Source organism: Papio anubis, chromosome 16, assembly GCF_008728515.1.
Source record: "Papio anubis isolate 15944 chromosome 16, Panubis1.0, whole genome shotgun sequence".
Classification (NCBI taxonomy): domain Eukaryota; kingdom Metazoa; phylum Chordata; class Mammalia; order Primates; family Cercopithecidae; genus Papio; species Papio anubis.
The window spans coordinates 59,204,725-59,231,432 of NC_044991.1; the positions used below are offsets into that span (position 1 = coordinate 59,204,725).

The 26,708-nt window shown below is 48.4% G+C and overlaps 1 protein-coding gene across 5 annotated transcripts in view; it reads left to right on the forward strand.

Moving 5' to 3' along the window:
• Nucleotides 1-26,708, forward strand: part of HCK (HCK proto-oncogene, Src family tyrosine kinase) — a 48,920-nt gene that overhangs the window by 18,776 nt on the left and 3,436 nt on the right. For 2 of the 5 annotated variants that reach the window (XM_003904891.4, XM_021921159.2), the window contains 10 exons: nt 472-592; nt 2,142-2,184; nt 2,540-2,639; nt 3,447-3,545; nt 8,154-8,257; nt 12,249-12,398; nt 12,742-12,894; nt 14,655-14,834; nt 16,586-16,662; nt 21,833-21,986. In XM_003904891.4, coding sequence (XP_003904940.1) covers nt 473-592; nt 2,142-2,184; nt 2,540-2,639; nt 3,447-3,545; nt 8,154-8,257; nt 12,249-12,398; nt 12,742-12,894; nt 14,655-14,834; nt 16,586-16,662; nt 21,833-21,986 — 1,180 coding nt within the window. In that variant the 5' untranslated portion in view covers nt 472. Of the gene's footprint in view, nt 1-471; nt 593-674; nt 804-2,141; nt 2,185-2,539; nt 2,640-3,446; nt 3,546-8,153; nt 8,258-12,248; nt 12,399-12,741; nt 12,895-14,654; nt 14,835-16,585; nt 16,663-21,832; nt 21,987-26,708 lie in introns of those variants that run through there. The other 3 variants (XM_031656651.1, XM_031656649.1, XM_021921160.2) reach the window with 3 other exon arrangements.

Sequence of the window (26,708 nt, forward strand, 5' to 3'; positions counted from 1 at the left end):
CCCATTTTGCCGATGAAGACCCAAGAGGTGGGTAGGGGGAAGGAAAGTGGTCAGTGAGGTGCTGGTGGGGTGGAGGGACCAAGGATCAGCTGAGGCTTTCTGACCTGAGAGCCGGCAGTGCCCACCACCTGCTCTGCCCCCCAACAGCTCGACCTGTTACATTTCTGTTATCCTCATGCCATCCTCTGAATAAACACCCATCACGCTGGTCCTTGGTACCCATGACAATGACAGCTTGTCAGCCCTGGGCCAGTGCTATGGCACGTGGACATGGGGAAGCCCAGAGGAGGCAAGGATGGAGTGGGTTCTGTGTGGGGATGTTGAGGGTGCTTGGAGCTAGAAGGGGAGTTAAGACTGGGAAGGCCAGTGGGAGCCAGTCCAGGGGCAGGAGACCTGGAATGCCAGCATCAGAAGACTTCCCCGCATGAGGCTCTTGGTAACCGGGGCTCACCTCCCTTCTGTCTGCTGCAGGATGGGGTGCATGAAGTCCAAGTTCCTCCAGGCCGGAGGCAATACATTCTCAAAAACTGAAACCAGCGCCAACCCACACTGCCCTGTGTATGTGCCGGATCCCACATCCACCATCAAGCCGGTGAGTAGGGGAGGTCCCAGTTTCCCTGTGGGCTGCCGGATGCTGCCCCAACATTGCCCTAACAGCCTCCTGTCTTCCCAAGGCTGGGCAGGGTGAGCTTGGAGTGAAAGGGAGCTGACTGGCCACCAACAGTGACCCGACTCGACTCTCCGGGATGCAGTGCCAGCATGCATAGGGACAAGGAAGTCACCTCTCTTTTCCTGCAGCCCAGGTTTGACCCGTTAGCCTGGGCTCCACCAAACAGGTTGAGTGAGCATCTCAGGCATTGGGCCTGGGCAGAAGCAAAAGCAGTGCTGAGAATAATGAGTGACTAGTCATGATAGCAGCTGAAGTGACCACGTAATGGTAGTATCAGCAGCACTGCAAAAATACAGTAACAATTGTCATAGTAATAGTACCAACCATAATTGCACAAGTATAAGACCAAGAGTAGCAGCAGGAACAACAGCAAGAGTTGTAAAAAGAGAAGCAGTCATGCTAGGAGAGGTATTTACCAACTTCTTTTATGTTTATGCAGAGCTGACTATGAACCAAGCACTGTTCTAAGCCTTTACGGTTATTAGCACCCTAATCCGCACAATAATCCTACTGTGTGACACACAAATACATTCTTCTCAAAAATGAAACCACAGACCAGGTGCAGTGGCTCACACCTGTACTCCCAGCATTTTGGGAGGCTGAGGCGGGAGGACTGCTTGAGCTCAGGAGTTCGAGACTGCATGAGTTATGATCATACTACTGCACTCCAACCTGCGCAATACAGGGAGACCCTGTCTCTTTAAAAAAAAAAAAAAAAAGAAGAAGTTGCTTAGAACACCACAGTTTAGGTGTCATTTCCCCTTTGCATGGACATTTAGATTGTTTCACATACATAATGGAGCCTTTATTTATGGACTATAAATCATTGGTGGGCCTATGATTTCTTCAAATGTAGTCAGAAAACACTGATCCGGACCAACCCCCTCACTGTGTTTTGAGGGGAGGGATCAAGCAGCATCCCCCAGTGTGTCCAAGACGGAAGGCCAAGGCCATAATTCAAGAAACCTGGATCCTAGCTGGGCATGGTGGCTCTCCCAGCACTTTGGGAGGCCGAGGCGGGCAGATCACCTGAGGTCAGGAGTTCGAGACCAGCCTGGCCAACATGGTGAAACCCCGTCTCTACTAAAAATACAAAAAATTAGCTGGGCATGGTGGCGTGCGCCTGTAATTCCAGCTACTCGGGAGGCTGAGGCAGGAGAATCACTTGAACCCGGGAGGTAGAGGTTTCAGTGAGCTGAGATCACTCCACTGCACTCCAGCCTGGGTGACAGAGTGAGACTCCATCTCAAACAACAACAAAAACAAAAAACAAAAAACCTGGATCATTTTGTTTGCTGGCTCTGCCCCTAATGTGCTGTGTGGTGCCAGGCATGTACCCTGCCCTATGTGGGCCTCCTCCCATGACATACAGGGCTAGGGTAAGATGCTCTTGGGTATCCTCAACACAGACCTTCCGTGGGTCCCCACACATTGGTCAGATTCATACCCTTCTCCCATTTCTTCCCCACAGGGGCCTAATAGCAACAACAGGAACACACCAGGAATTGGGGAGGGTAAGTATCTCCAAGCAGATGCAGTGGAGTCACGTGTCCTGCAGAGGATTCCACTAGGCTCACTCAGCTTGAGGCAAAAATCCCAAACAGTCAAACCCTCGTTGAGAATCCCCTAAATTTCCTCTGAAGTACTTTGCACAGGCTATTGTGTTTCTAGAACGCTGTTTAGTAACATGAACAAAACATATTTAGCTTTAAACTTGAGAATCACACCCAGCATGGTGAGATGCCTACTTATACTAGGAGCCATATATTGATGGGTGCGGAGCTGTGCCAGGTGCCAGGCGAGGGTCACTCAGGGCTGTAGATGCACTTAGACGAAACCTCACCCTCCGTGTGTCTCCCTTTCCAACAGGCTCTGAGGACATCATCGTGGTTGCCCTGTATGATTATGAGGCCATTCACCACGAAGACCTCAGCTTCCAGAAGGGGGACCAGATGGTCGTCCTAGAGGAGTGAGTCCCCATCCCACTCCCCCTAAGACAAACCTGCCTCCTCTACTCAACTATGTGCTCTTTTGTGCTTCCATAAAGAACCTGATAGATGGGCTATCTTATCCTGGGTACAAATGTCTAAAGAGAAGCTAATCACAACAGTGGAGGAAGGGTTTGCTCTCAACCTGGATGAAGGGGATTGTGCACTTACTAAGAGTGCACGTCCAGCCTGGGATGAACAGGTGAAGCTTTCTCAGGGAAGCCTTCCTAGGGCTCCTGTGATTAAGCCAACGGTTTTTACCTCTGGACCAGGCCCCATCAAGGTGACCTTACATTCGGAAATCCTTGGATCTCTGAGTTTTCCACCTCCGATCTCCTACAGCCTTCACCATCGTGGGTATAGTGTCCAGGATGTGCTGAATCCCGAGAATGGGAGAGGTCATGCCTGGTTGGACCCCCAAGCCCACTCTCCCCTATTATCAGCCCCAGCTGAACCATTCTGAGTCTCCATGGGCGCAGGACCCTGCCATGGGTATAGCTAATAAGACCAAAGTTACAAGTCCAGGGAAGAGGAGTGGAGCCAGAGACCCAGGGCTCTGGGCTGTGGACAGGGTGATTCCAGACCCTCAGATGCACAACAGGAACTGTCGTAAGGATCCCTACCCTAATCATGGGCACATGCTGGGGGGCTGACATAGTCACAGCCCTGTCCCTTACCCTACTGGCTTTCTGGAGGCAGGGGATTTTCTAGGTCAATGCTGGGGAGCTTGAGGAGACTGGAGAATGATCCTTCTGCCCCTAACACCTTTACTCCCTCCTGTCCCTCAGATCTGGGGAGTGGTGGAAGGCTCGATCCCTGGCCACCCGGAAGGAGGGCTACATCCCAAGCAATTATGTCGCCCGCGTTGACTCTCTGGAGACAGAGGAGTAAGTATCCTATTTCTTACCTTCCAGAAAGAGTCAAGCAAAGTCAGCCTTGTTTGCAACTCAGGACCTCTGCACACACTGTACCACTGCCTGGCACATAGTCTTCCCAGGACTCTGGGTTTGACTGGCTCCTTCTCCTCCTTCAGGTTTCATCCTTCCAGTCAGGAAAGAGAGGCTAAAGTGGGTCCCCACTGTGACTCTGTCTTGTGGAAACCTGTTTTATTCCCTTCTCAACATGTTTTACTAGCAAAATGACCTTGTTTCTTTGGTTGGTTACACGTGCATTCTCTGCCTGCCCTGCAAGGAAGAGAGCTGGTGAGAGCGGGGACTTTGTCTGCTGCTGCATCCTCGGCACAGGCTGGCATGCAGTCAGTGCTCAATAAATATTGTTGAATGAAGCATATGGTCTTGCCAAGAAGGGTCTCTGGAGAGGTGAGACAGCTCACACCTGGCCAGTCATCCCTCATTTGTTGTTTTGTTTTGTTTTGAGACAGGGTCTCACTCTGTTGCCCAGGCTGGAATGCAGTAGCACCATCACAGCTCACGGCAACCTCAGCCTCCCCAGGCTCAGGTGATCCTCCCACCTCAGCCTCCCCAGTAGCTGGGACTACAAGTGTGCATCACCATGCCCAGCTAATTTTTTAGTCTCCCTATGTTGCCCAGGCTGGTCTCAAACTCCCTGGCTCAAGTGATCCTCTCGCCTCAGCCTCCCAAAGTGCTGGGATCATAGGCCTGAACCACTGCACCTGGAGCATCCCTCATTTGATTCATTCGAAAAACACATGCCCATGACTCTTCAAGCCCTGTGCCAGGCTAAGGGCTGTGGAAACAAATAAGATATCTCCCTACCCTCAAGGAGCTCCCCGTAACCCATCATTCTTGGCTGTGGGTTCTTCTCGTGTCTAGTTTGACTCTAAAAATATACTTCAATCATCCACCCATCCACCCATCCATCCATCCATCCATTCATCCATCCATCCATCCATCATCCAACAGATACCTGTTGATTCCCTATTCCAGGGATACAAGATGACTCAGATGGGGCTCCCCGCTGTAGATGTTCTCTGTATGGTGGATGAGGTTGATGATTAAAAAGATGACTACACTGAGGGGTGGCAGTACATCCCATTAAAAACCAGCCAATCAAAAGTTGACAAATGACAGTTCCCATTATTTTGTCTCTTCTGCCTCCTCTTTCTAGCTGGATGGTACTATGGGTTTGGGATGCTTGCCTGTTAAAAATGAAAACGTCTGGGCTTTTCCCACTCTAAAGCCACCCCCTTCTGGTTGGGCATGGTGGCTCACACCTGTAATCCCAGCACTTCGGGAGGCCAAGGCACACAGATCACCTGAGGTCAGGAGTTTGAGACCAGCCTGACCAACATGGTGTAACCCCATCTCTACTAAAAATACAAAAAAAGTAGCTGGGTGTGGTGGTGCACACCTGTAGTCTCAGCTACTCAGGAGGCTGAGGCAGGAGAAGCACTTGAACCCGGGAGGCAGAGGTTGCAGTGAGCCGAAATATCACACCACTGCACTCCAGCCTGGGGGACAAGAGCGATATTCTGTCAAAAGAAAAAATAATAATAATAATGCCATCCCTTCTTAGTGATCATGGAATTGGGGGCTCTGAGCTGCTTCTCTCTCCTTCTTCCAGGCTTTGCCCTGGGTCATCCCCTTCTGTTTCTCCACTCCAGGTCTGAACACTTACAGAATGCCTGGGTCACCTCATGTGGTCCTTGCAGCAACCTTGGAGGAGGCATGGCTGGTATTATTTCTCAAAGGCAACATAATTGCTAAGTGGAAAATGCAGAGTGTAGACAACATGAATGGGGGGTTATCATTTGCAAACAAAGGCAAAATAACCTAGGTGGGGGGTTCTCAGACACGAGCAGCATCAGCATCGCCCGGATTGCTGGCTAACAAGTGCTTTCCGGGGCCCCACTGTCAGATTCCGAATGTGCATTTCTAACAGGTTCTTGGGTGAGGTAGCTGCTGCTGCTGCTGCTCCCGGGACCCAGCTTGGGAACCACTGATCTAAATACACATATCTGGCCAGGCGCGGAGGCTCACACCTGTAATCCCAGCACTTTGGGAGGCCGAGGCAGGCAGATCACTTGAGGTCAGGAGTTCGAGAACAGCCTGGCCAACATGGTGAAACCCTGCCTCTACTAAAAGTACAAAAATTAGCCAGGTGTGATGGCGGGTGCCTGTAATCCCAGCTACTCGGAGGCTGAGGCACGAGATTCGCTTGATCTGGGAGGCAGAGGATGCAGTGAGCCGCGATCACACCAATGCACTCCAGCCTGGATGACACAGCGAGACTCTATCTCAAAAAATAATAATAAAAATTAAAAATGAATATGCGTATCTGTCTCCAGGGCACTCAGGGGTCCTTGTGTCTGAATCAAGAAACTGCTAACAGAGGTTGCCTCTGGGGAGCACAACTGGGACCTTGGGAATCAGGGCGGGATGGAATCTTAGTTTCTCTCATTCCCCCTTGAAATAGGCAATACTTTCAAATATTTCAAAATGCAAATGTGGGGAAGCATGCAGAAGACAGAGTGAAAAGTCTTCTTCCCACCCTGTCCCCAACCCTTCCCCAGAAGCAACCAGTTTCTCGTGAGTCCTCCCAGATGCTTCTTCCTTATATAAGAACAGACATCTCTTCCCACTTGTCTCACACAAGTGGTAGATAGCACACACACTGTTCCATACCTCTCGTTCAGATCTTCCATGCAGCACCTCGTTCCTTTTTTTTTTTAGAAGGAGTTTCACTGTGTCGCCCAGGCTGGAGTGCAATGGTGCGATCTCGGCTCACTGCAACCTCCGTCTACCGGGTTCAAGTGATTCTCCTGCCTCAGCCTCCCAAGTAGCTGGGATTACAGGCATGCACCACCATGCCTGGCTAATTTTTAATAGAGACAGGGTTTCTCCATGTTGGTCAGGCTGGTCTCGAACTCCAGATCTCAGGGGACCCGCCTGCCTCGTCCTACCAAAGTGCTGGGATTATAGGCGTGAGTCACTGCTCCCGGACACCTCCTTCCTTTTTATACCACAGGGGGTCTGTCCCGTAGATGTCCTACCGTCCATTTAACCTCTGCCCCATACAGTGGTCTCTTAAGTTGTTTCCAGGCATGTACTGCAGCGAATCTCCTGGTGTATATGTCATTTCTCCCTTGTGCAAGATACATGGGATAACTTCCTAGGAGCAGAATTGTCAGGGAGACAGTTCTTACTTTTACATTGTTGAATATTTTACCATGGCACAAGTCACTTTACAACATGAAAGCAAAGAAGGTAGATGGGCAACATAGCATGGTGATTAAGATCTCGGGTTCTGGAGTTAGACTGCCTAGCTTCAAATCCTGCCTCTGCAACTTCCCAGCTATGTGACTCTAGGCAAATTACTTGCCCTCTCTGTTCCTCAATTTCATCATCCATAAAATGGGGCCGGGAGCAGTGGCTCACACGTGTAATCCCATCACTTTGGGAGGCCGAGGTGGGTGGATCACCTGAGGTCAGGAGTTCGAGACCAGCCTGGCCAACATGGTGAAACCCCGTCTCTACTAAAATTACAAAAAGTAGCTGGGTGTAGTGGTGCATGACTGTAATCCCAGCTACTTGGGAGGCTGAGGCAAAAGAATCGCTTGAACCCAAGAAGCAGAGGTTGCAGTGAGCCGAGATCATGCCACCGCACTCCAGCCTGGGTGATAGAGCAAGATTCGGTCTCAAAAAAAAGGAATGATACAGGTGACAACTCCATAGAGCTGTTGGGTAGACAGCAAGATAGATTTTAACTTTCTCCCCAGTTGATAACAGAGGAACCAAAGGCCCAAAGAGGAAGGGAATTTGCTCAAAGTCAGACTGCAGGTTTGTGGCAGGGCCAAGGTGGGCTGAGGTCAGTCAGGTCTGCAGCTTTTTTCCTACTCTCCTCACCCTAGTGAAGGTGAGAATGGATTCAGCTGCTGCTGCTTGAACTTTTCCACCCAAATATCTCCAATACTCAGGAAGAATGAAGAAAAGATCCCAGGATATGATCCTAAGTATAAAATTCTTTCCAATCTCACGTTGTAGCTTAGAAGTTCATGCCAACTTTACATTCAACTCTGTATATGCAGAGGAGGATTGGTTGTAAAGCTAACAAAACTCAGGCCCTTCACAGGTTTCCAAGGTCCCAAGAAGGATCTTGTATGCTTGTGAAATCTGCAAAAGTAAGACTTTGACCACAGTTGGTTAAGACTGCTGTCTGTTTCCACTCTGTCTTCCTGTCCCTCACAGCAAGCGGCACTGGAATGACCCGTCAGCTTTTTGCACTTGGAATGCTGTATTATTTTTCTTAAAGGAAGCTCCCCCGCTCCAAATTGCATAGGCTTCAGTCTCAGCAAACAGGATTCACCTTGGTAAAATGTCTATTTGGATATCAAAAGAATGGCTCCTTTCCCCTCTCTCCCCAAAAAAATCCTTGAGTAAAACTGATGCTGCAGGAAGCCAGACCCTCTGTATCCTGACATCCCCCTGGGACTTGCATGGCCACAGGCACCCTGTGTAGGCAGGACAGGACTGCATGACCCCGGGTTCACATTTGTCCCCTCCCTTTTCCATCAGGTGGTTCTTCAAGGGCATCAGCCGGAAGGACGCAGAGCGCCAACTCCTGGCTCCCGGCAACATGCTGGGCTCCTTCATGATCCGGGATAGCGAGACCACTAAAGGTGACACCAGCCCTCCCTATACTGTCCTCCCTGCAGAGGTGCCCCAGGTGGGACTGGCCACCACCTTTCCCTTGGAAAATGCCTTAGCAAAGGCTGAAAAACCCAACCAGGTGCTGTGGCTGCCAGGTTTCTCCTGCTCTTGACCACCTGAGCCAGGGAGGGTTGAGGCTCTGTGCCTGGCTTGGCCCTTCTAATTCCCCACAGCTGCCAGTTTAGGTCAGTGGCACTAGTGCCATGTGGCTTAGGCCCTGAAAACAAAGTAACATCCAGCTGAAGCTTGATCTTCACTAACTTGGTTTTTCATTTGTTTTGGGTTTTGTTTTGTTTTGTTTTTTGAGACAGAGTCTCGCTCTGTTGCCAGGCCGGAGTGCAGTGACGGGATCTCGGCTCACTGCAACCTCCGCCTCCCGGGTTTGAGCGATTCTCCTGCCTCAGCCTCCCAAGTAGCTGGGATTACAAGCACTTGCCACCACGCCAGTTAATTTTTGTATTTTTAGTAGAGACGGGGTTTCACCATGTTGGCCAGGATAGTCTTGATCTTCTGACCTTGTGATCCACCCCCTCACCCTCCCAAAGTGCTGGGATCACAGGTGTGAGCCACTGCGCCCAGCCTGTTTTGTTCTGTTTGAGACAGAGTCTCACTCAGTTGCCCAGGCTGGGATGCAGTGGCACAATCTCACCTCACTGCAACTTCTGCCTCCTGGGCTCAAATGATCTCCCATCTCAGTCTCCCGAGTAGCTGGGACTTCAGGTAGGTGCCACCACACTGGCTAATCTTTTCTTTCTGTCTTTCTATCTGTCTGTCTGTCTTTCTTTTTAGTAGGGATGGGGTTTTGCCATGTTGCCTAGGCTGGTCTCGAACTTCCGGACTCAAGCAATCTGCCTACCTCAGCCTTCCAAAGTGTCAGGATTACAAAGTATCAGGATTGTTTTTTGTTTTGTTTTGTTTTGTTTAATATCCATAAGAGACCAAGTAGGGGAGGCCAAGGCAGGAGGATTACTTAAGCCCAAAAGTTTGAGACCAGCCTGGGCAACATAATGAGACCCCATCTCTATGAAAAATTTGAAAAATTAGCCAAGCGTGGTGGCGCACATCTGTACTCCCCAGTACTCGCAAGGGTGAGGTCAGATGATCTCTCGAGTCCAGGAGTTCAAGGCTGCAGTGAGCCATAATGGAGCCGCTGGACTCCAGCCTGGGCAGCACAGCAAGACCCCATCTCTAAAAAAATAAAATAAAATACCTATTACAGTATATCTTATCCACAAGCCTCTTTCCTCCTTTCCTTCCTCTGTAAGGAAATGAGGTAGGATGAGGTCACCAGAAGAGAATCAAGCCAGCCTTCTCTGGGACTCTGCTGAAAATGCTCCTTGGAAGCTTTTGGAAGTTTTAATGTCAGGTGACCAGCTTCCTGGAATTTCTGTGCTGCAAGGGTGGATTCATGCTGGTTGGGTGCATGGATGGCAAGAACAGGCCTGGAAAACATCGCGTAGCTCAAACTGGCATCGATTGAGGCTCATTGCCTCAAAGCAATGAACATCAGTAGGATTCTTGTGATTTCAGATTTCATGCGCTAAGTCCACCTTTACTATTTAGGTTCACAACTGCTTGACTCAAATAAGCCAAGTACATTGTATAAAATGTGACCTCACAGTACCCTGAAGCAAACAGATTTGGGGACACTAATTAAAGGCGTGTTTCTCGTGTGGCCTTCTACCTGACCCTCAGCTATCTGAACTGGCGACGCTTTCATGTGGCTAGGATAACGCTACCCACAGTCAGTGTGGCAGCTCAGTAAATGCTAGGGCTTTGCCTCCTCCCACCCAGCGAGCCCTGTTCAAGCTCCCAGGGGGAAAAAAAAAGGAGACAAAAAGACAAAGCTGTGCACAGCCCAGCGCTTCTCCTCTCTAGCTGTGCCCAGGACAGCTTTTGGCTTGGGCTGGTCCATTCTGCAGACAAGGGCAGAGAAATCAAAGAAACCATCACAGATCTGTGGGGCAGGAAAATGAGCCTGGTCCAGCTTTCACAGCCCTCTGAGATGGGACATGGTGGGAAGTGTAGCCTATTTAATAACAGTTGCAGCATGAGGCCCCTGAATCCCACCCTGCTGCTTCCTGGATCCTGCCACGCCCCATCCAGCGGCAACCAAGCCAGTCTCACCCACAACTGGGACAGAGTGGCTAAGAGCAGCTCTGGAGCCAGCTGCCTGGATTTGAATCCCAGCTGTGCCACTTACTAGCTGTGTGACTGTGGGTGAGTTACTTCACCTCTCTGGGCTTCAGTTTCCTCATCTATAAATGAGGATGATGATATTATAAAACCCCTACCCCAGGAAGTTATTCATTCATTAAATAAATAATATAATTTATATAGTTATAATTCATTATAATGAATATTATTCTTATTCATTCATTGTTCATTTACACAGAGTGCTTTGAACTTGCCTGGCATGTATGGTAAACTATTATTCATTCAACAGTATAAACTGGCCAGGTGAGGTGGCTCAAGCCTGTAATCCCAGCACTTTTGGAGGCTGTGGCAGGTGGATCACCTGAGCTCAGGAGCTGGCGACCAGCCTGGCCAATGTGGCAAAACCCCATCTCTACTAAAAATACAAAAATTAGCTGGGCATGGTGGCACATGCTTGTAATGCCAGCTACTCAGGAGGCTGAGGTAGGAGAATCACTTGAACCTGGGAGGCAGAGGTTGCAGTGAGCCAAGATTGCACCACTGCACTCCAGCCCAGGTGACAGAGTGAGACTCCAATGCAAAAAAAAAAAAAAAAGTTTAAACTTCCCCAAATCCTATGACATTGTGCTATTATCATGGTAGAGAAAACTGAGACATAAGGACTAATAACTTGCCCAAGGGCACTCAGCTGACAAATGGCAAAATGGTGGTCATGATCTGAAAGACTTATGTGTTTCTGCTCTATGTGATAATATAGGGTGGTGCAAAAGTAATTTCAGTTTTTTCCACTACTTTCGATGGCAAAAACTGCAATTACTTTTGCACTAGCCTAATATGTATGTTAGGTTCCCATTGCTGCTGTAACAAATTAATACAAACTTACTGGCTTAAAACAACATCTGTCTATTCTCTAACAGTTCTGGGGATCAGTAGTCTGACCTCACTGGGCTCAAAATGTCAGCAGGGCTGGTTCCTTCTGGGGGCTTCAGGGGAGAATTCATTTTCTTGCCTTTTTTAGCTTCCAGAGACTACAGCATTCCTTGGCTCATGGCCCCTTCCTGACATCTGTCCAAGCTCTTGTTTCCATCTTCACCTCTTCCACTTTGACCTTCCTACCTCCCTCTAACAAGGACCCAAGTGATTACACTGGGGCTACCTGTATCATCTGGAATAATCCCTCCATCTCCATATCCTTAACTTAATCACATATCTAAAGTCCCTTTTACCATGTAAGGTAACATATTCCCAGGTTCCAGGGTTTAGGGCATGAGCGTCTTGAGAGACCATTATTGAGCCTACCACAGCGTGTTCATATTTCAATAACTGAACTGGATTTCTGGATTTTTTCCAGAAAAGTCATAGCCTGAGTTCTTATGAAAAAATAAAAAGTACAGTATGGTTTCTTGGTTTTTTGTAGGATAGATGATAGAAAGATGGATCAATAGATCAGAAATAATGAAGATGATGATGATGATAGCCAACATTTGCAGAGTGTTCAGTTTCCAAGTAGTTTACAGGGGTTACTTCTTTTAGCCACCAGGCAATAGGATCAGGTAGGGAGGCATGAAAACTATTCCCATTTTACAGATGAGGAAAATGAGGCATAGAGAGGTGACATAGTCACGTGGCCAAGGTCTCACGGGGGGGTTGAGAGCCCAGGATGCCTGACTCCCACAGCCCACTCAGACCCTCGTGCACTTCTGCCGAGGTGCGAGCGGTAGCCTTATGGGGTGTGAGAGTGCTAATGCAAGGTGGCAGGCCTCCAAGATGCCATTCTGAGGGGTTTCTCTTTGGTCAATTCAGGAAGCTACTCTTTGTCCGTGCGAGACTACGACCCTCGGCAGGGAGATACTGTGAAACATTACAAAATCCGGACCCTGGACAACGGGGGCTTCTACATATCCCCCCGAAGCACCTTCAGCACCCTGCAGGAGCTGGTGGACCACTACAAGAGTGAGTCCCACCCCGGGGGCGGGGGGCGGTGGCATCCCCACCGCAATGGTCCTGGAGACTCCTAATCGTGGATGCACTGCAGCCCCTGAGACCTGCTGTGTTCTTCCTGGCCATCCCCAGACAGATGCTTTGGGTGCTTCTGAAGGCTTAGGACTGTTAAGCAGGAGGGTGGGGTGACCAGGATGTAGAGGTGGCACCCCGTCACACTCTGCTTGCTTGGGAATGTCTCTGATGGTGGCCACCAGGTGATCCAGTGGACCAGGCAGGGCGGCCTCCGAGGAGCAACCTCTGGCTGGCTGGTTCGGTGCTTGTTGCTCTCAATTGACCAGGGACTCTGTTCCAGAGGGGAGCGATGGGCTCTGCCAGAAACTGTCGGTGCCCTGCATGTCTTCCAAGCCCCAGAAGCCTTGGGAGAAAGATGCCTGGGAGATCCCTCGGGAATCCCTCAAGCTGGAGAAGAAACTTGGAGCTGGGCAGTTTGGGGAAGTCTGGATGGGTAAGGACCCAGGGCCAGAGCCCACAGGGCCAGAGGGTGGAGGGGAGAGGGAGGTTGCTTGCTTCTAGGAACACCTTGTGGCAAAGTGGGAATGCAGCAGAAGTGGAGATTTAAATAATAGCCATAAAGAAGCAGTTCTCTGATAGCAAACCAAATTGTCTTGCTGTGCAAACACTGATTTGCCTTTGAGACCAGTCCTGTAGGGATCAGAAACTTCCTTCTGGGAAGCAGGTGTCACGGATGAGGAATCCCTCCCTCATACGGAGTGGGGACTGCCTAATAGTTTAGGAATGAGATAACCAGAGACCTTTTCAGATGATGAAAATTAAGAATGGGGAAATGCAGCTTGCAGACTTCCAGGCAACTGATGAACAGGTTATTCTGAGCACTTACTGTGTGCCCAGCACTGTTAGGGTCTTGTGGGAAAATCAGAAAAGCACATCTTACAACTGCTGATTTTCCCCAAGGACTTAAAAACAACATTGCCTGCTTTGCAGGGGTGTGGGGTAGATGCAGTGCCCAGCCCAGTGTGGGGACCCTGCTGTGTTAATACTCCACTATGTTCCAGATGGGAGCGAAGACAATTTACAGGGATGCAAACAACTCAGCCAGATAAAATAAGTTTAAAATCCATGTATTTTGGCTATATTTATTGAGATTCTGCTGCATGCAAGGCCGGGCACGGTGGCTCACACCTGTAATCCCAGCACTTTGGGAGGCCGAGGTGAGTGGATCACTTGAGGTCAGCAGTTCGAGACAAACCTGGACAATGTAGTGAAATCCCATCTCTACTAAAAATACAAAAATTAGCCAGGCGTGGTGATGGGAGCCTGTAATCCCAGCTACTCAGGAGGCTAAGGCAGGAGAATCGTTTGAACCCAGGAGGTGGAGGTTTCAGGGAACCAAGATCACATCACTGCACTCCAGCCTGGGACACAGAGTGAGACTCTGTCTAAAAAATAATAATAAAATTAAAAAGAATTTGACAAAAAAGAAAATATGGAAAGGAAGGTAAGACAGATCTGAATGGTGAGATTGGAAAGCCAAAAATATCATATAAGGCCCTAGACTCCTACTACAGGAAGCCCACGGTTCTAGATTGGAGCTTCCTGGAAGCCAAGGCAAAATGGAAACCCAAGCAAGTATAAAATTGACAAGAACCACCAAATGAAGCAGGGTGGGGTGAGGTGAGGGAACAGCATGTGCCAAATCCCTGTGGTGGGAGGGGAGTTGGGTGCTTGAGGGACTGAGTGACCTGCAGGGTGACTGGCACGTAAAAGGGAAGGGGAGTTTAGTGGCTGATGAGGCTAGAGAGGAGGACGAGTCTGGGCCATGCAGGGCCTGGGAGTCATAGTAAGTCTGGCATTTATTTAAGAAAATGTTAAGATTAAAGTGAGCAGTGTGTGTATGTGACATAACCTGAGCGGTATTTTAAAGCTATTTTTAAATCCTTGCAACAGCACTTCAAAGGCAAGGCTTACCATTTCCACTTTACAGATGAGGAAGCTGAGGAAGCACATCTCACACCTGCTCAGAGAGGTTAAGCGACTTGCCCTAGTGTGCGCAGCTGGGAAGTGGTGAACCCGCCTTTCAACCCACATTTGTCTGAGGCCTAAGCCCATGACTTCGCTTCCCTCTCTGAGAGTTGAGATGATCAGGAAAGGCTTTCTGGAGGAGGCAGGTCTGCAGCTGGGCCTTCTAGGGTGGTAAGGGAGACCAGTGGGCTCTGATCACCTTCCCTGCTCTCTATCCCCCTCCAGCCACCTACAACAAGCACACCAAGGTGGCAGTGAAGACAATGAAGCCAGGGAGCATGTCGGTGGAGGCCTTCCTGGCAGAGGCCAACCTGATGAAAACTCTACAGCATGACAAGCTAGTCAAACTTCATGCAGTGGTCACCAAGGAGCCCATCTACATCATCACGGAGTTCATGGCCAAAGGTGCTGCATGCTGGGGCTGGGGGTGCAGGCTGTGGCCTATACTGGTCAATTGCGGGCTCAAGGGTAGCTTGGACATGGTTCTTGCCCTTGAGATGGCCCCAATCTGGCCAGGAGCTCTTCCAACAAGTACTCATTGAGAATCTAATATGCAACAATTCAGCCCTTCTGGTTAGTGCGGTGAAATCATGTTAAGGGGTCACTGGGGAAGGGAGAACAAGAGGCTACCAGGAGAAGGGAATGGGGCCAGAATACTCCTGGGTGATGGGAGAAGGGGCTTATGGTTCACAGTGAGCCTTAGGGGCCAGGGGGTGGTGGGGGTGGTGGGGGTGCCACTCTCCTGCATCAGCCACCTTCCCTGTACTTGCCAATGCCCTGGGAGAGGGAGCTGACAAAGCAGCAGTTCTGCCCCTACCCCCACCCTGCCACAACTCAGGATTTCTCAGGGAATTTTTTAGGCCACTGTTTCACAACCATTTTCAACCCCTGACATTTTTTGTTTGTTTGTTTTTTAGGGACAGGTCTTGCTCTGTTACTCAGGCAGTGGTGCAATCATAACTCCCAGGCTCAAGTGATCCTCCCACCCCAGCCCCCCGAGTGGCTGGGACCACAGGCCCATGCCACCACACTCAGCTAACTTTATTTATTTATTTACTTATTTATTTTTAGAGACACGGTTGCCCTCTGCCTGCCCAGGCTGGAGTGTAGTGGCATGATCATAGTTCACTGTACCCTCAAACTCTGAGGCTCCAGGATCCTCCCGACTTAGTCTCCCCGGTAGCTGGGACTGTAGGCATGCCCTACCACATCCAGCTCATCCCAAAAAAAAATTTTTTTTTTTTTTTTTTTTTGAGACGGAGTCTCACTCTGTTCCCCAGGCTGGAGTGTAGTGGTGCGATCTCGGCTCAATGCAAGCTCCACCTCCCGGGTTCACGCCATTCTCCTGCCTCAGCCTCCCAAGTAGCTGGACTACAGGCGCCTGCCACCATGCTTGGCCAATTTTTTTGTATTTTTAGTGGAGATGGTGTTTCCCCGTGTTAGGATGGTCTCGATCTCCTGACCTCGTGATCTGCCTGCCTCAGCCTCCCACAGTGCTGGGATTACAGGCGTGAGCCACCATGCCCAGCTTCTAAAATTTTTTTTTAGAGACAGGGTCTCGCCATCTTGCCCCAGCTCGTCTCAAACTCCTGGGCTCAAGTGATCCTCCCAAAGCTCTGGGATTACAGGCATGAACCACTGAGCCCGGCCTAACATATATATTTGTAAATTTCTTCTAGAGATGGGGTCTTTCTATGTTGCCCAGGCTGGTCTCAAACTCTTGGCCTCAGGTGATCCTCTCGCCTCAGCCTCCTAAAGTGCTGGAATTACAGGTGTGAGCCTCATGCCTAACCACTCTGCCCAGTTTTTGATAAACAGAATCATCTCACACAATCCCATTTAGGGCGATTTGAAACCTCAAGCCTTTTTCATTTTAACTGTGCAATTATGCCAGTCCTGTGAAGGCATGATCCCGGCCATCCAGGCTCAGGGGTGTCTCAGTCCCAGAATTCATCTAGCAATCAAAAAGTCACTTCACAAAAACTCAAATTCTCTTTCTCAAACACTAGGAATTGCAAACAAATATTTGTATTTAAATCTACTACTGTGAAAAATCTTCACCACACACTAAAGTATTAGATTGGTGCAAAAGTAATTGTGGTTTTTGCCATTAAATAGTAAAAGTAGTAAATGTTCCTCCCTTCTCCCCCATATAGGAAGCCTGCTGGACTTTCTGAAAAGTGATGAGGGCAGCAAGCAGCCCTTGCCAAAACTCATTGATTTCTCAGCCCAGGTGAGAGCCTAACAAGGAAACGGGGAAGGAAAACAGGAATTCAGTTTTTTTATTTGCCAAATATTTACTGACCACATACTATGATGACAGCAGTAATAATAATGGGTAAAATGTATTGAGAGCTCAGTATAAAACTATGCTTTTTGCATGTATTTTATTATACATGTATTCATTTATTTAATCATCCTATAAGTTTTATAGGCTGGGATTTTTGTTATCTATTTTGGCATAACAAACCACCCAAGTCCTAGTAGCTTGAAACAACAACAATTGTTATTTCTCATGATCCTGTGGGTTGCCTGGGGTTCAGCTGGGTGGTTCTTCTGCTTGTTGTGGTAAAGTGAGGTGCGGATGCATCCTGTTGGCACTTGCCCAGGCTAGAATGTTCAAGACATGGCTCAGCCTCCAGGGTGTCTCCACATGGCCCCTAACCACCCAATCACCCAGCCTGAGCTTCTTCACGGCGCAGCAGCTGGGTTCCAAAACGGAGCTGGACCGGGAGCCAAGCCTTCATGAGCAGGCTCTCGTTAAACCTCTGCCTGCAACAGGCTTGCTAATGGTCCATTGACAAAGTCACATAGCCATGCCCAGAATCAGTGTGGGAGGGGACTGACCAAGAACACAAATCCCAGGGACGCCCCCTCCACCGATATAACAGTCTGGCCACAGGTAGGTAATTATCAACCCATTTTACAGAATAGGAAATTGAGGCATAGAGCAGAAGTAAAGTACAGATGCGGAAACTGAGCCCCAGTGTGGTCAAGTGGCTTGCATAAGTTACTGTGCTAATTATGGGGGATATAGCAGTGAACAAAATGAAAATGTTCCTGTCCTAATAGAGTTCACAGTCCAGAAGGGAAGATGGGTATTAAATAACCGAATTTCTTAGGGACCATGACCCAAGTGGTCCTGGCTGAGTCAAAACAGCACAGTAGCTAACAAAGTAAATGATGTTCGCAAATCGCAGAAACACTGCTGAAAACCTCATTTTCTTTCTCATGTTCCCCATGCCTCTTGCAGCTCCTCTCACCCCCAGCCTGAGCAGTTTTTTACTTCTGTCCTCTCTCATTCTCTCTCCGATGTATGGAAAAACAGAGTGTAAGGACTGGGTAGTATTAGAGTGCACAGCTAGAGCATTTAGCCTGGTCCAGGAGCAATCAGAGAATGCTTCCTGGAGGAAGTGGCCTCTAGGCTGAGCCTGAAGGAAGAATAGAAGTTCAATAAATGAAGAGAAAAGGGAAGGGTCTTCTAGACAAAAGAAACAGCCTGTGCAAAAGTAGGTGAAGGAGTTCAGCCTACTGAGACTCTGCCTGGGCCTCAGCTGGGCCTGCTGGAGATGCCAAGAGCAAGGCTCATTTGAGTATGCAAATTCCAGGGGCCCATAGGACACCACAAAGTGTAACAAAAGACCCTATTTTCAGAGCCTGGAATGCCAGAGGCATATGGAAATGTGTTTTCACTCCAATGGGCCAGGTCCTCTGGGAGACAATAGACTGGTTTGTTGCTAAATTGTCATCTTCGAACTAGCAGAAACCCTGCTGGGCAGCAGTTACGGACTGGGCAAGAGCCACTCTCCCCATTTCACAGAGGGGAAAACAAACCAAGGAAGGAAAAGAGGTTCTGGGCCTTCATCTGTCCAGAAGCAGAGGTAGATTCAGAGCCCACGGACAGAAAGGAGCCCACCTGGGGCCTTGGTCTTCACCTCCAGACTCAGAGAGGCAGCTTGGAGCAGCAGGTGGAAATGAGAGAACTGGACCACGCATGTGGTGTTTTTGTGGTCACAGCTCTGTGGTCGAAATGTTACGCAGTAGCTGCATATATACAAACAGGTCAAAACAGAGCTGCTCTGACTGAAGCAGGGTGGGGGCTTATCTGTGGCCTTTCTTTTGTCTCCCCCACCCATACAACCTTGAGGCATCCATAGGATTCAGTTTGAAGAGCTCTGCAGGTCCTTCCAGCTCTGATGCTGTGACTCCCTTTGGAAGCAAAACCAAGTTTCAAGGCACCCTATTTGGGGGTCATGAAATCTCACCACCTTATCAACCTGCAGTGCTTACATCTGGGCCCAATAAACCTACTCGTTATTCATTCAGTCAGCAAATCCTTGAGAAGCAACACTATTAGCATCTGGGCTTAGGAGTCACATAGAGTTTTGTTTTGATCTCACCTCTGCCTGTGTAGCTTCGAGCAAGTTGCTTAACCTCTCTGAGTGCCACTTTCCCCCACTGGGAGCACCGGGAGCCACTCTTGAAATAAATACTTAACTATGTGCCAAACACTCTACTGAGCCTTTGACGTAGGCTTAGGGGATTCATCTTCACATGACCCCTTGGAACCAGGTGCTATTACAGAGAAGAAAAGTGAGGTACAGAGAGATGACACAACTTGCTAGACATCACAGAGCTGCAGCGCTCAAGCTGAGTTGGTCCAGCTCCAGAGCCATTAAGCGATTACCCTCTGCTGTCTCCTAAGTGGGGTGTCATCCCTGCCCCATTGAGCTCCTGTGAAAATCAGTAGCATATGGGCATCTGCCAGTGAGGATCAAACAGTGGTAACTACCGGCATTAGTTTAGTGCTTGCTCCAGAAGAAAAGCGAGGCAAAAAGGCTGGGCCGAGTAACAGATAAGTGTGGACCCCAAGCAGCGCTTTTGGAGCTCCATCCGTGGCTCCACAACTTGCAAGCTGTGTAAGCTGGGGCCACTTACCTATTTCTCTGGGCTTCAGTTTTCTTGTCTGTGGAAATGGGGCTGATAGCAAAAGTGCCTCCTCCAAAGCACATTGTAAATGTCACGTAAGTGTTTAAGTATCATCTTATAAATAAGCTATGATGCCTTCCATTAGCATAATAATTTTTGTTAACTGTTCATCTAAGGACCCATAAATTTCCCACACTCCGAGGGCCAAGATGCTGTCTCACTCCACCCTGGCAACCTCATCCCCATTTCATTCCCACATCTAACTATTTCAAACAAAATTAGAGTCTCTTCCAAGTTTTTACTGAAAAATCTGGGTCTCTGGGTCTCCCTTGGGCGTGACAGCTCAGGCCTGTAATCCCAGCACTTTGGGAAGCTGAAGCAGGAGGAGCCTTTGAGCCCACCCTGGGCAACGTAGTGGGACCTCGTCTCTCTCTAAAAAAAAAAAAAAAAAAAAAAGTTCTTTTTAAATTTAGTCTGGCATAGTGGCATGCACCTATAGTATCAGCTGCTTCGGAAGCTGAGGTGGGAAGACTGCTTGAGCCTAGGAGGCACAAGTTGCAGTAAGCCGTGATCCCACCACTGTACTCCGTGACAGAGAAAGGCCCTGTCTCAAAAGAAATAAAAAAAAGAAGAAAAGAAAAAAGAAAAGCATGGGTCTCCATTCTAACTGCCTCGGGTGCCCCCTGCTGTCCACTCCTTGCAAGTGCTCCACCCACTTGCCTCAGACCTTGAGAAGCCCGCCGGTGGTGCTTTGATTGTTCTGTCTGGTCAGACGCCCTGGCTTCCAGAATAATTTCATCAGACTGCACCCAGCTGCAGTCCGCCGGAGCACTGGAGTGCTGGGTTATTTAGAGGCAGCAGGAAGCACTGGATTGGGAGTCCTCAGACTGGTTTGAGTCTGACATTCAGAATTTTCCTGGTGGTGTGATCTGGAACAAGTGGTTCCATGTCTGTAAAACAGAGATCATGGTCATTCCTGCCTCAAAGAGCTCATAACCCAGTTTGCAAACCAAAAGTGCTGCTTTCTGGGCATCTGAGGGTTCATCTTCAACCTCTCTTGTCCAAACCCTTGTAAGTAAAAATGTCTGCAAGATATAATCCTTGTGTTTTCATCAGAGGCTTCTAGGGTCCCTGGCGTGAATAAGAATCCTCCCCGCAGTCTGTTATTCACTCAGCAGCCATGGTGATCTTTAAATGTACATCAGAACATGTCACGCTCCTGCTCGAAGGCCTCTAATATCTCCCCAGCATGCTCAGAATAAAACCCACCTTCCTCTCCTGGCCTACAAGGCAGTTCATGATTGGCGGCCTTCCTCTCCACTTCAACTCTCCATACTCTCTCTGTGGCATCTTCTGCTGCCACACTGGCCTCTGCTGTTCCATGAACACCCAAGCTCTTTCCTACCTCCACACCTTTGCACCTAATGTTCTCTCTGCCTAGAATATTCTTATGGGACACACTTATTATTATCACCATTCAGATCTTTGCTAAAATCTCACCCCCTCAAAGCAGGTTTCCCTGAACGCCCAATCTGAAAAAGCTCTCTACAGGTCATATTTTGTTACTCTGTTTTATTTTTTTTTTCTTTTTGAGACAGAGTCTCGCTCTGTCACCCAGGTTGGAGGACAGTGGCACGATTTCAGCTCACTGCAGCCTCTGCCTCCTGGGTCCAAGCAATTCTCGTGTCTCAGCCTCCTGAGCAGATGGGATTACAGGCGTGCACCACCACGCTCATCTTCTTTTTGTATTTTTAGTAGAGATGGGTTTTTGCCATGTTGTCCAGGCTGGTCTCGAACTCCTGGCCTCAAGTGATCCACCCACCTCGGCCTCCCAAAGTACTGGGATTACAAGTGTAAGCCACCATGCCCAGCCTATTTTATCTTTTCTTTATGGTACTTACCACCTGTAGGGGCTTTGCCTAGCTCGTCACCTGTTCAAGCAACATGTCTGGCACCCACAAGACACTCAGTAGATTTCTTTTGAGTAAATAGGTGAATTTTCCTTACCCAGGCTGGGGCATGAGGAAGATAGGAGAGGTATAGCAGAATATGACATGAGCCTAGGTTGTCCCCAGAAAGAGAGTTGAAGGTGAAAGCTCTTCATAGTATCCTAGGGTTCGTGTGTGTGTGTGTGTGTGTGTGTGTGTGCGCGCGTGTGTGTGTGTTCCTGGAAGAATAGGTCCCAGAGAAATAGTCCCATAGCTTTTTCCCTGAGAACATTTCAAAGTGCTCTCTGGAAGTCTTGAAACTCTTGAGAATCCCCCAGACTGGCCCAGGCCTTAGGGATCCCCCTAACCTGAATGGATTGATGGACGAATGCCACCCTGAGCCCTGGGGCCCTCCTGACAAAAGAGGGAGGGCTGGTGCAGACATTTCCCATTTTCTTCCACTTAAACACCTCTCTGCTGCTTTCTGGTGGGGCCATCTTGGTGTAGGCAGGTCTGAGGACAAAGGTGTCTCTGTTTGGGGTGCAGATTGCAGAAGGCATGGCCTTCATCGAGCAGAGGAACTACATCCACCGAGACCTCCGAGCCGCCAACATCTTGGTCTCTGCATCCTTGGTGTGTAAGATTGCTGACTTTGGCCTGGCCCGGATCATTGAGGACAATGAGTACACAGCTCGGGAAGGTAGGGAACGCTGCCAAGCAGCCCCACGTTGCCCATTTGGATGGTTGTGATTGTTGAGAGTTGATACCTGTGAGAGCGATTGGTAAAATGCAAGGGTCTGCCCTCGTATTAGCTGTGCATTCTTGAGCTTGGTGGATCTTTCTGGATAATGTCCTAAACTTCAGAGTCTCACCCAGAGATTTTGAGGAGATTTTAGATCAGATTGAGAAGTACTGATAGATTTTAGAGGAAGTGGGCAAATATATGTTGAAATTAAGGGTATGAGCAGCTTTGTGCATAACAGACAAAAATGGGAGGATATCCAGATGTCCATAGCAGGAGGATGGATGTATACACTGTGGTACATTCACAAAATACAATACCACGCAGTGATGAAAAAGCACAAACCGGCCAGGCTCAGTGGCTCACGCCCGTAATCCCAGCACTTTAGGAGGACTGCTTGAGCCCAGAAGCTCAAGACTAGCCTGGGCAACACAGGGAGACCTAGTCTCTACAGAAATTTTAAAATTAGCCACGAGTTGATGGGTGCAGCACACCAACATGGCACAAGTATACATATGTAACAAACCTGCACATTATGCACATGTACCCTAGACTTAAAGTATAATAATAATAAATAAATTTTAAAAATAAATAAATAAAATAAAATTAGCCAGGCATGGTGGCGCATGCCTGTAGTTGTGGCTACTCAGGAGGTTAAGGTGAGAGGATCACTTGAGTCTAGGAAGTCGAGGCTGCAGTAAGCCATGATCGTGCCACTGCATCCAGCCTGGTCTACAGAGCAAGATCTTGTCAAATAAAAAAAAAAAAAAAAAAAGAGAGAGAGAGAGAAAGAAAAAAGCACAAGCCAATGCTAAATGCACCAAAATGGGTACCTCTCACAGGTATAATATCAAAACGAAAGAAATTAGACCAAAAAAAAAAATAGTAGATGCCAATTGGTTCCATTTTTGTGAAATCCAAAAAGAGACAAAACTCGTAAACGGACATTCATGGCAGCATTCTTCCTAATAGCCAAAAAATGGAAACAACGCGCTTTAATGTCCACCAATTTATGAACAGATAAAGAAAATGTGGTATATCCATACAATGGAATATTATTTGGCCATAAAATGGAATGAAGTACTATGCCAGGTTAGAACAAAGATGACCCTTAAAAACATTATGTTAAAGGAAAGTCAACATGAAGACGACATATTGTATAATTCCTCTTCTATGAAAAGTCCAGAACAGGCAATCTTTTTTTTTTCTTTTCTTTGAGATGGAGTCTTTCTCTGTTACCCCAGGCTGGAGTGCAGTGGCTCAATCTTGGCTCACTGCAACCTCTGCCTACCAGGTTCAAGCGATTCTCGTGCCTCAGCCTCCTGAGTAGCTGGGATTACAGGCACGCACCACCATGCCCGGCTAATTTTTGTATTTTTAGTAGAGATGGGGTTTCACCATGTTGGCCAGGCTGAACTCAAACTCCTGACCTCTAGTGATCTGCCCGCCTCGGCCTCCCGAAGTGCTGGGATTACAGGCATGAGCCACCACGCCTGGCTCAGAACAGACAAATCTAAAGAGACAGAAAGTAGATTATTGGTGCCTACAGCTGGCAGTGGGGAGTTGGGAGAAATGAGGAGTGACTTCTGTGGGTTTTTTGCAAGGAAATGTGATGAAAATATTCTAAAATCCACAACTTTGTGAATATTCTGAAAGCCACAGAATTATACACTTTAAATGGGTGAAATGTATGGTCTGTGCATTCTATCTCCATAACGCTATTAAAGAAACAGGCAAAAAATTTTTATAGCACTAGAGGTCAGAATTGCAGTCACCTTTATTTTCTGTTAGCTTAGTTTTTATTTATTTATTTATTTATTTATTTATTTATTTATTTATTTATTTATTTTGAGACGGAGTCTCACTCTGCTGCCCAGGCTGGAGTGCACTGGCGCGATCTCAGCTCACTGCAACCTACACCTCCTGGGTTTAAGCGATTGTCCTGCCTCAGCCTCCCAGGCAGCTGGGATTACAAGCACGCGCCATCATGCCTGGCTAGTTTTGTATTTTTAGTAGAGACAGGGTTTCACCATGTTGGCCAGGCTGGTCTCGAACTGCTGACCTCAAGTGATTCACTCACCTGACCCTCCCGCAGTGCTAGGATTATGGACGTGAGCCACTGTGCCAGTTTTTGTTTTTGTTTTTGTTTTTGTTTTTGTTTTTGAGACGGAGTGTCACTCTGTTGCCCAGGCTGGAGTGCAGTGGCCGGATCTCAGCTCACTGCAAGCTCCGCCTCCCGGGTTTACGCCATTGTCCTGCCTCAGCCTCCCGAGTAGCTGGGACTACAGGCGCCCGCCACCTCACCCGGCTAGTTTTTTTTTTGTATATTTTTAGTAGAGATGGGCTTTCACCGGGTTAGCCAGGATGGTCTCAGTCTCCTGACTTCGTGATCCGCTCTTCTCGGCCTCCCAAAGTGCTGGGATTACAGGCTTGAGCCACCGCGCCCGGCCGTGCCAGTCTTATTTATTTTTTAAAGAGACGGGTGCAGCCGGGCGCAGTGGCTCATGCCTGTAATCACAGCACTTTGGGAGGCCAAGGCAGGTGGATCACAAGGTCAGGAGTTTGAGACCAGTTGGCCAATATGGTGAAACCCTGTCTCTACTAAAAATACAAAAATTAGCCAGGCGTGGTGGCGGGTGCCTGTAGCCTCAGCTACTCGGGAGGCTGAGGCAGGAGAATCGTTTGAACCCGGGAGGTGGAGGTTGCAGCAGTGAGCCAAGATTGTGCCATTGCACTCCAGCCTGGGTGACAGAGTGAGACTCCATCTCAAAAGGAAAAAGAAAAAAAAAAAAAGATAAGTGCTTGCTCTGTTACCCAAGCTGTAGTGGAGGGGTGAGAGCATAGCTCACTGTAGCCTCCAATTCTTGGGCTCAAGCAATCCTCCAACCTCAGCCTCTCGAGTACCTGAAACTACAGATATGTGCTACCATGCCCAGCTAATTTTTTTTTGTTTTTTGTAGATAACAGTGTCTCACTGTGTTGCCCAGGCTGGTCTCAAACTCCTGGCCTTAAGTGATCCTCCTGCCTCAGGCTCTGAAGGTGCTAGGATTATAGGCATGAGCCACCATGCACAGCCTGCAGTCACCTTAAGTAAGGGGGTATTAACTGGAAGGAGGCAGAAAGGAGCCTTCTGAATTGCTGAAAATGTTCTACACCCCAACCTGATGGTGATTACAAGGGTATATACATATATAAAGCTGCAGCAAAATGGATATTAAAGATTTGTGCATATTATTTCATGTATGTTATAACACAATAAAAAAAAATTTTAGGCCGGGCACAGTGGCTCATGACTGTAATCCCGGCACTTTGGGAGGCCAAAATGGGCAGACTGCTTGAGCCCAGGAGTTCGAGACCAGCCTGGGCAATCTCTACAAAAAATTTAAAAATAAGTCAGGCATGGTGGTGTGAGCCTGTGGTCCCAGCTACTCAGGAGGCTGAGGTGGGAGAATCGCTTGAGCCCAGGAGGTTGAGGCTGCAGTGAGCCAAGATCATGTCACTGTACTCCAGCCTGTGTAACAGAGCAAGACCTTGTCTCAAAAAAAATAAATAAATAGGGCCAGGCACGTTGGCTCATGACTGTAATTCCAGCACTTTGGAAGGCTGAGGCGGGTGGATCATGAGGTCAGTAGATCGAGACCATCCTGGCTAACACGGTGAAACCCCGTCTCTACTAAAAACACAAAAAATTAGCCGGGCGTGGTGGTGGGCGCCTGTAGTCCCAGCTACTTGGGAGGCTGAGGCAGGAGAATGGCGTGAACCCGGGAGGCAGAGCTTGCAGTGAGCCAAGATAGCACAACTGCACTCCAGCCTGGTGACAGAGCGAGACTCCATCTCAAAAAATAAATAAATAAATAAATAAGGGTAATGACTAAAGGAATAAAAGTAGAATGTATAATGTCTAAACCAGAAGAAGATAAGCAGGAAATCAAGAAAAGTCTCTAGATCCAAAGGAGGAAGTGAGAAAACACATATACACACACATACTCTCTCTCTCACACACACACACAAACACACACACAGAACATTTTCAAAACCTGACCGTGTACTCAGTCATAAAGCAGGTCTCAACAAACTCCAAAGAACAATATTCTATAGACCATGTTCACCAACCATGATATAATTAAGATAAACACTAAAAAAGGATAACTAGGCCCAGTGCGGTGGCTCACACCTGTAATCCCAGTGCTTTAGGAGGCCAAAGTGGGAGGACTGCTTGAGCCCAGGAGTTTTGAGACCAGGCTGGGTAACATAATAAGACACTGTCTCTACAAATTTTATTTTATTTTATTTCATTTTTGAGATGGAGTCTGACTCTATCATCCAGGCTGGAGTGCAGTGGCATGATCTCAGCTCACTGCAACCTCCGCCTCCTGGGTTCAAGCAATTCTCCTGCCTCAGCCTGTAGCTGGAACTACAGGCACCTGCCACCACACCCAGCTAATTTTGTATTTTTAGTAGAGATAGGGTTGGCCGGGCTGGTCTCGAATTCCTGACCTCAGGTGATCCTCTTCCTCAGCCTCTCAAAGTGCTGGGATTACAGGCATGAGCCACTGCACCTGGCCAAAAAAATTTTTAATTAGCTTGGCATAGTGGGGCACACCTGTGAACCCAGCTGCTCGAGAGGCTGAGGCAGGAGGATAGCTTGAGGTCAGGAGTTCGAGGCTTCAGTGAACTATG